This window comes from Mirounga angustirostris, unplaced genomic scaffold (genome assembly GCF_029215605.1).
Source record: "Mirounga angustirostris isolate CCGP_5_RB_7025 unplaced genomic scaffold, mMirAng1.0.hap1 SCAF_14, whole genome shotgun sequence".
Taxonomy (NCBI): domain Eukaryota; kingdom Metazoa; phylum Chordata; class Mammalia; order Carnivora; family Phocidae; genus Mirounga; species Mirounga angustirostris.
In genome coordinates, this window is record NW_026991722.1 from 49,497,424 (window position 1) to 49,511,973 (window position 14,550).

At 35.3% G+C, this 14,550-nt stretch overlaps 1 protein-coding gene across 2 annotated transcripts in view; it reads left to right on the top strand.

Annotated features, from left to right (window-relative positions):
- USP14 (ubiquitin specific peptidase 14) overlaps window positions 1-14,550 on the top strand; it is a 41,360-nt gene that overhangs the window by 16,110 nt on the left and 10,700 nt on the right. For both annotated transcript variants that reach the window (XM_045886961.1, XM_064577858.1), the window contains 5 exons: window positions 5,051-5,109; window positions 8,185-8,315; window positions 9,511-9,591; window positions 9,968-10,053; window positions 12,027-12,141. In XM_045886961.1, the coding sequence (XP_045742917.1) occupies window positions 5,051-5,109; window positions 8,185-8,315; window positions 9,511-9,591; window positions 9,968-10,053; window positions 12,027-12,141 (472 nt within the window). The remainder of the gene's footprint in view (window positions 1-5,050; window positions 5,110-8,184; window positions 8,316-9,510; window positions 9,592-9,967; window positions 10,054-12,026; window positions 12,142-14,550) is intronic.

Genomic DNA, 14,550 nt, shown 5'->3' on the forward strand with positions numbered 1-14,550 from the left:
AGTATAAATATGTAACTTAAAATATATAACTTAAGTCTGACTAAATTTATCACAACTGTCTTGGTATATACATTGCCACTTCTTAACGTAGGGTAGAATTATAAACTGCAATTTGGATTCTTAGCCAGCTTTATGAATGTTGATTTTTTTTTTTTTTCCTTAGTGGCTTGGGAAAAGCTTTGATAGAACTGAGCAGTAGAGAGGAGAAAGGATTTTGCAGAAACCTGAGAGTAACTGAAAGTTTTCTAAATTTCTCTGAAATGAATACTTGTCAGTTGCCTAGATTGTAGCTGATGTAATTAGTGTACAAGACACAGGACCTGTCTTCCAGGCACTTGGTCTTAATTGAATTGAGAAAGGCTGTCAAGTTTGGTACTGTTTCAGAACTGCTTTGATGGGAAATGTTAAAGTCAAAGTGACTTCCTCAGAGGTTTATAGTTACTTCCCCACTATTTTCGTGTGCCCATAGTTACTGATGAGAGATCTAATATCAGTTTCATTTCTTACTCTTTTCTTTTAATAACTTTTAGGATTTTTTTCTTTATTTTTGTTTTTCAGTTTTCCAACAGGTTAAGTGTGGGGTTTTCTTTCATTTATCTTATTTAGTGCTGAGTGAGCACTTTTTTTCTTTTCTTTTTTTTTTTTTAAAGATTTTATTTATTTATTCATGAGAGACAGAGAGAGAGAGAGAGAGGCAGAGGGAGAAGCAGGCTCCCAAGGAGCAGGGAGCCCGATGTGGGACTCGATCCCAGGACCCTGGGATCATGACCTGAGCCGAAGGCAGACGCTTAACCATCTGAGCCACCCAGGCGCCCTCTTTTCTTTTTTTTTTTAAGATTTTATTTTTTGAGAGAGAGAGAGAGCGCATGAGTGGGGGAGAGGGGCAGAAGGAGAAGCAGACTCCCCACTGAGCAGGGAGCCCAATGTGGGGCTCTGTCCCAGGACCCTGGGATCATAACCTGAGCCGAAGGCAGACGCTTAACGGACTGAGCCACCCAGGTGTCCTGAAGGAGCACTTTGATTCTAAGGACTCTTGTCCTAAACTGTGGACATTCTTGACTTATTTCTTGAGAAAATGCTTCTCTATTTTATATAACTTCCGTAATATTCTGAATAATAGAATTTCTGGATCTATTTTTCATGTTTCTTTTTTTTCTTTGCACTTTTTAAAAATTTTTATGTGCTGTGTTCCAGGAGAGTGCCTCAGTTCTGTTTTACATTTCACTGATTTGTGCATTAGCTTTGTTTCACAGCTGCTTATTTATCACAGCCTTCCTTTCTCTAATCTCCTGTTCTTAATTTTGGATGATTCCTGCTTTTATTTCTCCGAGGCTCTGACTACTCTTATTTAAACACTCTCCCCTGCCCCCCCCCCCCCACCAATTTGGTCCTTTCAGTTTTAACTCGGTTCTCTTTAGATGTAAGGATTGATCTCTCATTTGTTTGAAGATTGTGTACTTAGATAACCACTTTCTCTTATGTCCCAATTGCAAATGATCTAATGAGCAGCTTGCTGGGCAGCTCCCTGCCCTAGAAGGTAGCTACTGGCACAGACTTGTCTTTCTTCCAAGAATTCCTCTGTACTTTTTTCATCTGGGATACCTTCTAGCTTCTATTCCAAAGAGAACTCTTTCATGTTTTGGAGTTATTTCTCTGAGTTTTGTATAAGGAGGGGAGATTTCATCCTGTTGATTGAGTTTTCTTGAAACCAGATGAAGTATTTTTTGAATGCTAAGTTTTTATAAGAGGTTGGAAACCCTTGTACTAAACTAACTTAATACAAGAGGACATGGATGGGCTGTATGTCTTTGGAAAAATGGCATTAACTGATAAAATAGGAATGAAAGAAGAAAATTTCCATGGAAGGTGTTTTACAGCTGGTGATACTGAAGCTCATCCTTAAATACTTAAGGATTTTTATTTGGCAGGTTCTGGAGAGTGAGATGTATTTTATAAAGGCTAGAAGGAAAGTAGATTGGGTTAGCTGAAGAGGTAATGAGGGCCAAGAACCAGAGCTGCAGGTAAAATCTGGTTTGCTTATGCTGCCCAATAGTGGAACCTCATGATAATGTAGGAGTTCTGAATTTAGAACTTAAAGTGTATATAATAAAAATTACCCTTAAATTCTATGAATTACTTACAAAAGACAGCATCTCATGGCCATATTCTTATCTTACTGGAGATTGGCAATGCACCTCTTGGTAAGTACCACATAGTTTTTCATTAGCAATTACTAGATTGCTATTCTACTTGCATTTTCAAATTTGTATAGGAATGATCTGTTCTTGATAGAACTTCACTATAAAATTGGTTGGACCCAGCCTTTTTTTTTTGCATTTTAAAGGTACATTTTCTGTGTCTTTTAGAGTTAGTTTTTAAAATTTGTCTTCCTATGAATTTGTCCTTATGTCTTTAAGATATTTTAGCATAAGAGTTCTCTATTTTGGACCTGTATTTTCCCCCATTTTCATTTCTTATTTGCTATATATATAGAAATTTATATATATAAATTTCCCCTTGATTATCTTGTCAGAGGTTTGTATATTTTATTTTTCACAGAAATCAGCTTTTAGATTTATTCAGTCACTTCTTTTCATTGTCTGATTCATCCTACTTTTGTATTGATTTGTTTGTTTTCCTTAGGCTGCTTTATTTTCTTAAGTTTTATTTTCTTAAGTTGTATGCTCAGGTCATTTATTTGTTCTTGTGTATTAATGAAAGTACTTAAGTAGTTTTGAGTTTTTGCCTCTATTCCCTATTCATTAGATAAGGCTGTTCAGGTTTTGTTTTTTTTTTTTAAACACTATAAAATCTCTTCCTTTGACCCCAAATTTGTTTTTAATTATTGACATACAGGCATTAACATACAGAAAAGTGTACGAACGAATTATCCCAGAGTGAACACATCTGTGTAACCAACACAAACAGAACCGTATCAGCTTCTAAAAATCCCCTCACGACTCTCCCTTCCTGATCGCTACTCCACCTTTCTGTTCAAAATTGTTAATACTAGTGTGACTTTTAACCTCATAGATTAATTTTGCCTATTGGAACTCTTCATGAGCAGAAACCTAGATTGTGTTCGTTTGGGTCTAGTTCATTCATGTTCATGCTACATAGTGTTCCACTGTACACTGTACTACCAAATAATTACCCATTTTTCTGTTGATGAATGTTTGTGTTGAGCTGATGTATGATTGATGTGAGTATTTCACAGATGATAGAAAAGTCAAGGCATACTCTTTTTGTAGGTGATAACGTATTAATAGATATTAAGTTGATGAATTATATTCAGATTTTCTATATCATTACTTAATTTTTACATATTATTGACTTGATAAAGACTAGAAAAAATACTCTTTTTTGGGGGGGGTTCTGTAAATCCTCTCAGTATTTCTGTTATATTTCTCAGTACTCTTGTCAATTCCTCCTTTCTAACAGTTTTTCTTTGTAAAGTTAAGTTGTTAATGTTACTTGGTTTATTGGATGGTTTTATCTTACTTAGGAATTAAATGTTGTAACGAGAGTTTTTTTGGGGGGGATGGTATTAAATCACTCATGGTTTTCCATTCTCAGTTATTAAAAAAAGATAATTCATTAGTGTAGCCTTTGCCATAAATGCAGGAATAGTTACTTAGCAATGTCACCCTGTAACTAGAAGGAGAATCAGTAACAGCAGCAGTGTGTCATTACATACTTCACTGATCTTTTGGGATACACTTGCTTTATTAGTGCTTTATTTCAACTTCAGAAATGCCTTTTAGGTAGGTGTAAACTGAGTGGGAAACTCTTATGATTTTCACTTTTTAAAATGAACATATGTAATTTAGACATTATTATGAATTGTATATTGAAAAATTAAAAAAAAAACTTGAGTCATAGCAATTTCCAAAAGATCTAAATAAATGAAAAAGAAAAACAGGACTTCTTAATTGGATATAATTTAACATATTTTCTGACCTCTTTCATTCTACTTATTTAGTGCAGAGGTTTTTTTGTTTTTGAAATCGAAATATTTACATATAGTAAATATCAAATATCTTGTGTTTGGTGTGATCAGTTTTGATAAATGCAAATTCTCTGTTACCCATTTTACAAACTGTAGAACATTTCCCTCACCCCAGGATGTTTTTGTACTTGTACCTTTTCCCAGTCCTCGTCTCCTCCACCACCCAACTCTGCAAGCAGCTACTGATCCCTTAATAGTTTTGTGCATTCTGGAAGTTAAGTGTACAGAATGTAATTTATTTTTGGTTTGGCTTAGTTCACTCAGCATGGTCTTTGAAGTTTACCCATGTTATTGATGGTATGGATAGTCTGGTTGCTTCACATTCTTGCCAGTCTTGGTTGATTTCAGTCTCTTTCGTTTTAGTCCCTCCAGTGGGTGTTTTAATCATAGTGAATAGGCAATCATTCCTCTACCTCTCAATGTTTGATATTACCTGAATGATAATTTCCGATCCTATGTCATAAGACATTGTATGAGTGAATACTATCGTTTATTTCCTTTGGATGGCCAGTCCTTTGTGCTGTTGTAAATTAAATGAGAATTATAAATTGAAAGTGAATTTAGAAGTATTTAATAGAAACACTGCAGTATATAGGTAGCAGATGGACTTGAAAATTAACTGCCTTATTTAACGTTACATAGCAAGTTAATGCTGAATGTAGGTGTATTGACTTTGATTTAATGTTTTTGACCTAAAGCTTTTTTTTATTTCTGAAAGTGTATTTTATTTGTAATAATGGACATTAAGAGTGTACTTTTTTGTTTCACACTGTTTTCAGGAAATTTTTTTTTTTTTAAATAAGTTAGGAGAAAATTTAAAACAGGCTTCATTCATCTAAATTCCCTTTTTTTCTTAGTGTTCCTTTTTTACCCATGTCATGCTTAAGGGAATAAGACCAGAAGAGAAGAAAATAGAAAGATGGGAACAACTGTGATAAAGTTGCAGTTGAGGGTGTCATCATAAGCTCTTTTAATTAGTTTCTTCCCTTTTGAGTTTCAGAATGAATTAAATCCTATTTAATTCTGCCTTAATGTTCCCAGGTATGCAGGTGCCTTGAGAGCTTCAGGGGAAATGGCTTCAGCACAGTATATTACTGCAGGTCAGTATCTTAAATATACTCCTTTTTTTGACAGGACAGTGTAGTATTCAATAAATGTTATTTTTCACTCACTGTTTGGTAGCTTTCTGTTTACAGAATGTGTTTTATAAAACATCATTTCATTAAAATTGGAGTATTTATACTTAAGCAACTTAAGGACTTAAATTATAAACCAATGATGTCTGTCTTTTCTGAAAAACAGTCTGGATATTTTTGGATTAAAGTTAATTTTGGCTTTAGGTTCTGTTAGTAAAATACATCTCTGGGGACATCCAGAGATAGGTTTTATTGTAGTTGATGCAATCATTATAAGAGAGAGGCTTAGTGAGTGTTAGTGTAAGGAAATCATGAATGAGGTATTAGGAGAAACTGAAATTCTTAAAGGCTAGAAATAACTTACTTCTTCATTACATGGGACCATGTATTCTGTCCCCATTTGTTTTGGGCTAGTTTTACAAATGAATACTCTTCAGGGTTAGGTCGATAGGGTATTTTTATAGGCATGCCATTTTTGGGGCAGGGGGTGGTAACAGTTTTATTGAGATACAATTCACAGCCCATATAATTTACCCACTTAAAGTGTACAATTCATTGTCTTTTAGTATATGCAGAGCTATGCAGCCATCACCACAGTCAATTTTAGAAAGTTTTCATCAACTTGAAAAAGAAACTGTAACATTTAGCACTCATCCTGTTTTCTCCTCACCACTCCCAGCCCTATGCAATCACTAATCTACTGTCAGTCTCCATATATTTGCCTATTCTAGACTTTTGACATAAATGGAATTATACAGTATGTGGTCTTTTTTGACTGGCTTCTTTCACTTAGAATGTTTTCAAGGTTCATTCACATTGTAGTATGTATTAGTACTTTATTCCTTTTTATTGCTGAATGAGATTCTGTTGTGGATATATCACATTCCATTTGTCCTTTCATCCCTGATAGACATTTGGGTGGTTTCCACTTTCTGACCATTACAAGTATTGCTGAAAACTTGTGCAAGCATTTCTGTGGACATAATGTTTTTATTTCTCTTGGGTATGTATCTAGGAGTGGAATTGCTGGGTCATATGGTAACTATATTTAACCTTTTGAGGAACTGCCAGACTATTTTCCAAAGCAGTTGGCATCATTTTATATTTCTCCCATGAATGAGGGTTCCAATTTCTCTTGATAATACTCGGTATTGTCTGTCTTTGATTATAGCCAGCCTAGGGGTGTGAAGTGGTATCTCATTGTGGTCAGCTGTTAATTTGTAATGCTATATAAACAGTAGGTTTCTCTGTGTCATTTGGAGTTAGAGATTTTCCTTTGACCTTTGTTTCCTGAAAGTAGATTTATTTGTTGAAATGAAGTTTTTAATGAGAAAAATGATCACTTATATCTAGTTTACTTGATTGCTTGTGTATCTGAGAGTAACTCAGAATTTCAGCAATTCTTCAGTATCCTATGAGTCTTGTAGTGAAGGGATAAAAGATACTGTTCTTCATTTTTAAATTTTAGTTTGTGCTAAATTATAAGAACAGTTCCAAGAATCCACCAATTATTAACTTTTTGTCACATCTGGCTCATCATTCTCTATAACCATGTTCTTTTTTTTCTGAACCATTTGAGAGTAAGGTACAGACATCCTGTCTCATTCCTAAATACTTCAGTATGTATTTCCCAAGTATAAGTACATTCATAACCACAAGAAAATTACCATTTTTCAAAATCTAGGAGTTTAACATGGATAAAGTATTTTAAAATACAAACTACTTAAATTTTGGCAGTTGACCCAATATTGCCCATTATAAAGTTGTTTTTCTTTTTTGCTTTGGGAGCCAGTTTAGGATCACATATTGATTGCATGTTGTCATGTCCTACTAGTCTCTTTTAATATACAGTGAGTGCATTTTTGACTTTATTTCAAACTAAAGAAATACTTTGAGATGCTCTGTTTATGGGATATGTTAAATCTTAAATCATTTATTTTGAGTAATGTGTACCTTAAAGTGTTAATTACAATTTAGCCTTTTTTATTTTAAGAAACATTAGATTGGTAGTGATAACGTGATTTTTAGCTGTCCCTCCCCCCCAATTTTTTTTTAAAGATTTTTTTATTTGTCAGAGAGCACACATGCACACAAGCAGCGGGAGCTGCAGAGGGAGAAGGAGAAGCAGGCTCTCCATTGAGCAGGGAGCCTGATGCGGGGCTCGATCCCAGGACGCTGGGATCATGACCTGAGCCAAAGGCAGACACTTAATGACTGAGCCACACAGGCGCCCCCCCCAAAAATATTTTTAAACACCATGTTTAGTTGTCTTATTTGGGAACATTTTATTAAACACTGGCTTTGTGCTGAGATATAATATTTGCTGGACTTCGGTTTGAATAATAATGGTAGATAACATTTCACATATTAGTTAACAAAATAAGTTAAGATAGGCTAGACTAGAATTTTGCCGTACATGAAGTAAGGGCAAGGTGTGATAGCTAGGAAGTCAGCAGAGGAAAAGTATTCTGAACTCCCAGGGCAGGGCTGAGTCTATGACCATGAGATTTATGAAGATGAGAGAGGATAGTGGAGGAAAGATTTTGAAGAAGGTTTTTAGCTATCACTAGAGTCAGGAAGTATGTTTAACAGATTTTAAAATTTAGGAGTTGAGTAGATGGGAACCAAGTACAGGCTTAAAGGGAGGTGGGTTGAGAGTGGTGACCTGATGGCCTGATAATGGCATAGTACCAGAGCAGTAACATTAGCCTGTTTGATCCCTAGACAGAGGTTATGTGTTCTCTCTGGTGAATGAATATGCCCTGCTTTGGGAGACAAAGGCTGGCAAGGAGAGAAAGACTGAGGGGCAGGACTCAGAAGTTGTTCATAGGTAGTGATTACATTATAAAGTCTGGTCAGTTCTTCAAGATTTAAAAACAAATCTTTTTCTTACTGGGAATTTGACAGCTACGAAAGGAGTAGATATGCTTAAAAATATTCCTCAGCAGTTTTTGTTTGTATTAATCTAGAATTAATTTACAGTAACATGTATTAAATATGTCACTCTTTTATTAAAGCAGTGTTTGCTTTGTTTTTAAGCCCTTAGAGATTTGTTTGATTCCATGGATAAAACTTCTTCTAGTATTCCACCTATTATTCTACTGCAGTTTTTGCACATGGCTTTTCCACAGTTTGCAGAGAAAGGTGAACAAGGACAATATCTTCAACAGGTAAACAGGGCAAGGTTCTATGGTTTTCATTTTGTAAATGTAAAACTTAGGTGCTGTACACTAACCATGTTTATTTGTATTTCCAAACATACTCCCAATTATCAGTCCTTTCTAGTTGACAACATCATTGTTTCTGGTCCAGAGTGGTCTGTTAACTATTACCTTGCTTCTGTTTTTGTCCTTCTGCAGTGTTTCTCCACACAGCCTCCCGAGTCCTTTATAAAATGTAAATAGGATTATGTTGGTCCCTTGTTCGTTACCTCCTAGTGATTTTCTATCCCCGTCCTGAGTAATCTAGCTCCTGGCTCCCTATCTGAGCTCCTCATGTGTCACTCTCCCCCTTGCTTACTTCTTTGGTTCTCAAACACACTGGCTTCCTGGTTATTTTTTAAACCCTCCAGTATCCACTTTCGCAGGATCTTTGCTCTTATTTCTTTGGCTCTCAGATAAGTGTATGGCTTGCTTCCTCACCTCGTTCAGGTCTCATAGCTCAAATGTCAAGGCATCACAGAAGTTTTCTTGACTATCCTATTGAAATAGCACACTTCTTTCCCCTCATCACTTTCTGCTCCCATATTGCTTTTTTTTATTCATAACTCTTCTCTTTAGATGAATTTGTTATATTTTGTTTATGTCCCCATTGAGAACTTCTTCTGTTTTGGTTACTGCTGTTTATTCCTGTGTCTAAAAAAGAGGATAGCAGGAAGGGAAGAATGAAGGGGGGGAATTGGACGGGGAGACAAACCATGAGAGACTGTGGACTCTGAGAAACAAACTGAGGGTTCTAGAGGGGAGGGCGGTGGGGGGATGGGTTAGCCTGGTGATGGGTATTAAAGAGGGCACGTACTGCATGGAGCACTGGGTGTTATACGCAAACAATGAATCATGGAACACCACATCAAAAACTAATGATGTAATGTATGGTGATTAACATAACATAATAAAAAAAATAAACAGTGGTTAGCTTAAGGAGGAACTCAGTAAACATCTCTTGAATGAATGAGTATTCTGGAATCCTCATTGTTTTGAAGATCCTATAATATCTAATTTGACTTAATATTTTTAAATTAAAAAAAACAAAACAAACCAGCTTTCTTCCCCTGCCCTAAGGAAGCAGCAATTCTTTTGGAATGATTTTGTAGATAAAACAGTATCAACAGCCAGGATTATTTACTTTGTCATTTTTAAATTACAGGATGCTAATGAATGTTGGATACAAATGATGCGCGTATTGCAACAGAAATTGGAAGCCATAGAGGATGATTCTGTTAAAGAGGTAATTGACACATGTGTGTGATTATAGATTTTTATTATACCTTTATAAGTATACCCCGCGGCCCCAAAAACTTGAAATAAATTCATCCTAATAGACATGCACTTGAATACTTCAGATGCTCAATCTATAGTTGGAATTTGAAAGCTTGCATCTGATACTTGAATTCATTGTATTATTTATTAAGCTTAATTGATATTATTGAGCATCTGTAGTCTTTTGGTAATGTTTTTTGAACAGTAGAAGGATTTTACAGAAAGGGATTACATTTTAAAAAGCTTAAATATGTATTTACTAAACTGGATTGTGTGAGGAAAAATCTATATTAGTACCTATATGAAGTAAAATTGGAATTTTTATTTCATTTTAATTTTTGCAGACAGATTCTTCATCTGCATCAGCAGTGACACCTTCTAAAAAGAAAAGTTTAATTGATCAGTTCTTCGGAGTTGAGTTTGAAACTACGTATCCTTATGAGCCAAGATTTGTAGAGACTACTCATAACTTACTAGAAGTGAATTGGTATCAGTAGCATTGTTGACTGATTGGAGTGGTGGGTGGGGTATGTAGAAAAAATCTTCAGAGGCATTTATGCCTAAAAGATAAAATGAAACTTGGGAATTTGTAAAAATACCCCATCAGAGTAATCCTAAAGTTCAGGTAAATGTACACTTTAAGGGTATTATTTTTTCCTAAGAATATCTTTAGCAGAGTCAGCCTCATTAATTCACTTCATAGGGAATTAATTTTTAATTGTATGAAACAGTATATCAGCCAGATTATATACATGAGATTGAACCAATTCATAAAACGTGAATTCAGAGGAGGACTATTTTCTAGGTCATGGGTAGAAACTGAAAGATTTCTGTTTATGTATCTTTGTGTTACAACCATTTTAAGACTGTGTAAATACCAACTTATATTTGTTAAGAGTTTGTCCTTTTATTATTCATTACTCATATTGTTGGTAAGTGCATGAAGCACTTTAAAGTATGTTGAAACAAATGTGGGAAACCAAAATATTTAAAATACCAATGAACGATGCTATTAATTTTATTAATTCCAGTATAGTTAATATACAGTGTTATATTAATTTCAGATATACAATATAATGATTCAACAGTTCCATACATTACTCAGTGCTCATCACAGTCAGTGTACTCTTAATCCCCATCACCTATTTCACTCATCCCCCACCCACCTCCTTCATTCTTGTTGAGAATGGAATCATATGGTATTTGTCTTTCTGACTTATTTCACTTAGCATTATATACCTTGGATCCATCCATGTTGTTGTAAATAGCAAGATTTCATTCTTTTTTATGGCTGAATAATATTCCATTGTATATACCCCCCCCATGTGATCTTTATCCATTCATCTATCGATGGACACTTGGGTTGCTTCCATAATTTGGCTATTGTAAATGCTGTAATAAACATAGGGGTGCATATGTCTTTTCATGTTAGTGTTTTTGTATTCTTTGGGTAAATACCTAGTAGTGGAATTACTGGATCATATGGTAGTTCTATTTTTAATTTTTCGAGGGGGTTCTATTTTTAATTTTTTGAGGAAAATCCATACTGTTTTCCAGAGTGCCTGCACCAGTTTGCATTCCCACCCACAGTGCATGAGGGTTCCTTTTTCTCCTATATCCTCACCAACACTTGATTTTTTTTTTTTTTTAAAGAGGGAGAGAGAGGTTGGGGTGGGGAGAGGGAGAAGGAGAATCTTAAGTAGGCTCCATGTCCAGTGGCGGAGCCTGACATGGGGCCAATCTCACAACTCCAAGATCATGACCTGAGCTGAAATCAAGAGTCAGATGTTTAACCAACTAAGCCACCCAGGGGCCCTAACGCTTGTTTTTTGTGTTTTTGATTTTAGTCATTCTGACAGGTGTGAGGTGACATTGTGGGTTTTTTTTTTTTCTAAATTTTTTTTCCTTTATTTTCTAAAGATTTTATTTATTTGAGAGAGAGAATGAGAGACAGAGAGCATGAGAGAGAGGAGGGTCAGAGGGAGAAGCAGACTCCCTGCCGAGCAGGGAGCCCAATGCGGGACTCGATCCTGGGAGTCCAGGATCATGACCTGAGCCGAAGGCAGTCGCTCAACCAACTGAGCCACCCAGGCGCCTGACACTGTGGCTTTGATTTGCATTTCCTTGATGATGAGTGACGTTGAGCATCTGTTCAAGTGTTGGTCATCTATATGTCTTTGGAGAAATGTCTGTTCTCTTTGTCTTCTGCCCATTTTTTAATTATTATTATTTTGGTGTCATATAAGTTCTTTATATATTTTGGATACTAACCCTTTATCAGATATCATTTGCAAATACTGATGCTATTAATCTTAATACCATTAGGATAATTTATTTTATTCAACATATTTATTATAGCAGATTGATTACCTGTTGGTATATTCCTTATCTTATTTCTCAAAGCATGAAATGCACAGAATCTGAAGAAGAAGAGGTCACTAAAGGAAAGGAAAATCAGCTTCAACTTAGCTGTTTTATCAATCAAGAAGTCAAGTATCTTTTTACAGGACTTAAATTGGTAAGATCAATTACAGTTGATCCTCATTATAAATTCTGTATTTGCAGGTGCATCTACTTGCTAAAATTTATTTGTAACTGTAACAACAGTACTTGGTGCTTTCATGGTCATTTGTAGACATGTTCCGAGTGGCAAAAATTTTGAGTTGCTAGACACAGTCTCACTGGAGGTCCAAAAAAGTGATGCTCTGCCTTCTTGTTTCAGCTCATACTGTTAACAAGTGTCCTTTTACTGTAATTTTAGTACCACAACTTTCTGCAATTTTGTGCTTTTTGTTGATTTGCTGTTTAAAATGGCCTTCAGGCATAGTGCTGAAGTGCTATCTAGTGTTCTAAGCCTGAGAAGGCTGTGTGTGAATGTTTATTAGATAAGCCTTAAGGAGAAAATCATGTTTGATAGATAAGCTTCATATAGGGATGGGTTATAGTATAGTTGGCTGTGAAGACAATGAGTTGTCATTAAATAGAAACATACATGACACAAGGTTGTGTATTGATAGGTTGACAGAAGTGTTGTGACCAGAGGCTTGCAGGAGGCCTCTGAGGGTATTATAGTGAGAATTTATTAGTAATAATGAGGTATAAACTGGGATTGTACTGTGTAAATCAGGCCACATAGGCCCTCTGCCTTTGCACAGTATTGCACCTGAGGTCCTGGAATGTAAGTGACTTCATTGCTTTGTCGCAGACCTGGGTCTAGAACTTGATTCTCTCATTCGCCAGTTAGTACTCTTTCCCCATTTTCATACTACAGAATGCACTCTCATAAGCAGATTGATAAAATACAACAGTTTTGCTTGCTAATTTAGTACTTTGATATGGTTTGGGAAATACGTACATGTTTTGAAGGATAGGCAATGAATTGGGGCAGGGAGTGCATTGATAAACAAGATAATTTGTCATCAGGGAGTTCCCATCTACAGTTTGGGGTAAGATCAGTTAGGGGAGTGGTTGGTAAATACAGACATAAGAGGCAAAGGGAGAAAGTAATATTCTCTGTCCTGTGATACTGGGCGGGGCGGGGAGTGTAGTGAGGCATACTGGCTTTTAAGAGAAGTTCATTTTAAAAGCTTAAAAATAATGGCTAACCACTAAGAGTCCTATAACAAATTATGACGTGCAAGTTTCAGGACATCAGAACATGAAGCATAAATGTAATTGGAGAGTATTGAATGGAATGTTTTGGCAGGGACTCTTCAGGATGATATTTTTTCTTCATAATTTTATAAAATTCCAGAAAAGCTAAATGTACTTGGAGCTTCTAGGTGATAGTGGATTGGTGATAATATGTATAGCTTACCTGATGAATAACATCACACCAGATACATGTTCTTGAGAAGCATGTATTTATGAGATGTATTGTCTTGCCCATTGTTTAGATGCTTTATCATCATTTGTTCTGATTATTCTAGAGTAATTTGGCTCCATATTTCTTTACCTTTTTGCTGTTGAACAAACTTGATTAAATGTTAAAAAGCTACACGGTGATTCCTTTTGTAATGAGATTAGTAATTTCTGAAAACTAAAAAAAAAATTTTTACACAAGTAACATGCTTATAGTGAACATTAACAGTAAATTTTTTACTGTAATTTCTTGTGTATTAATGTTCTTACAAAGCAGAGCACATTAGTAGTGCTTTTTTTAATATTAGAAATAGTAGCTTATGTTCATTAAATGTAGAATATATGCCAAATGGTTGTCCATGTTTTTTTTACAGGTACTAACTTATGTAGTTCTAACAACAGCACTATGTTATATAGATATTATCATCATTTCCATATGATGCCCAGAGGGGATAACTGTCTTGTTCAGTGTCACATAGGCTGTAAAAAATGGAAAGGCAGACATGATGGTTAAGATATGTATAGTGGCTAAAGGCTTTTCCACATTTGTTAGATTTACAGGTTTTCTTTGTGATGACTTTTCTCAAATTTGAGAATAATTGGTTCTAGAAGCCTTTTATACATAAAGGATAAAGAACAAGGGTTTCCTACATTCTCATAATTGTCCTTCTGTATGAGTATTCTAATAATCTGTATGTAAGCAGAAGCCCTAAAGGCTTTTTTATGTTATATAAAATACAGTGTAAACTCAGAATCTGAGCAACATTTGGGTCACAATTTAAAACTTCAAACATTACTTACATTCTGAGGAGTTCACACCAGTATAAATTGATAACCTTTTAAGAACTGAATCATATCTAAAAGCCTTCCTACATTGTCTTCATTGAAATTATTTTTCAGTGGCATGAATCCATTGATGTATATTGTCTACTGAGGAGTACTAATTTTTAAAAGAACTAAAAGTGTGATTCTAGGGGCACCTGGCTGGCATGCAGCTCTTGATCCTCGAGGTCATCAGTTCAAGCCCCACTTTGGCTGTAGAGCTTACTTTAAAAAAAAGTGTGAT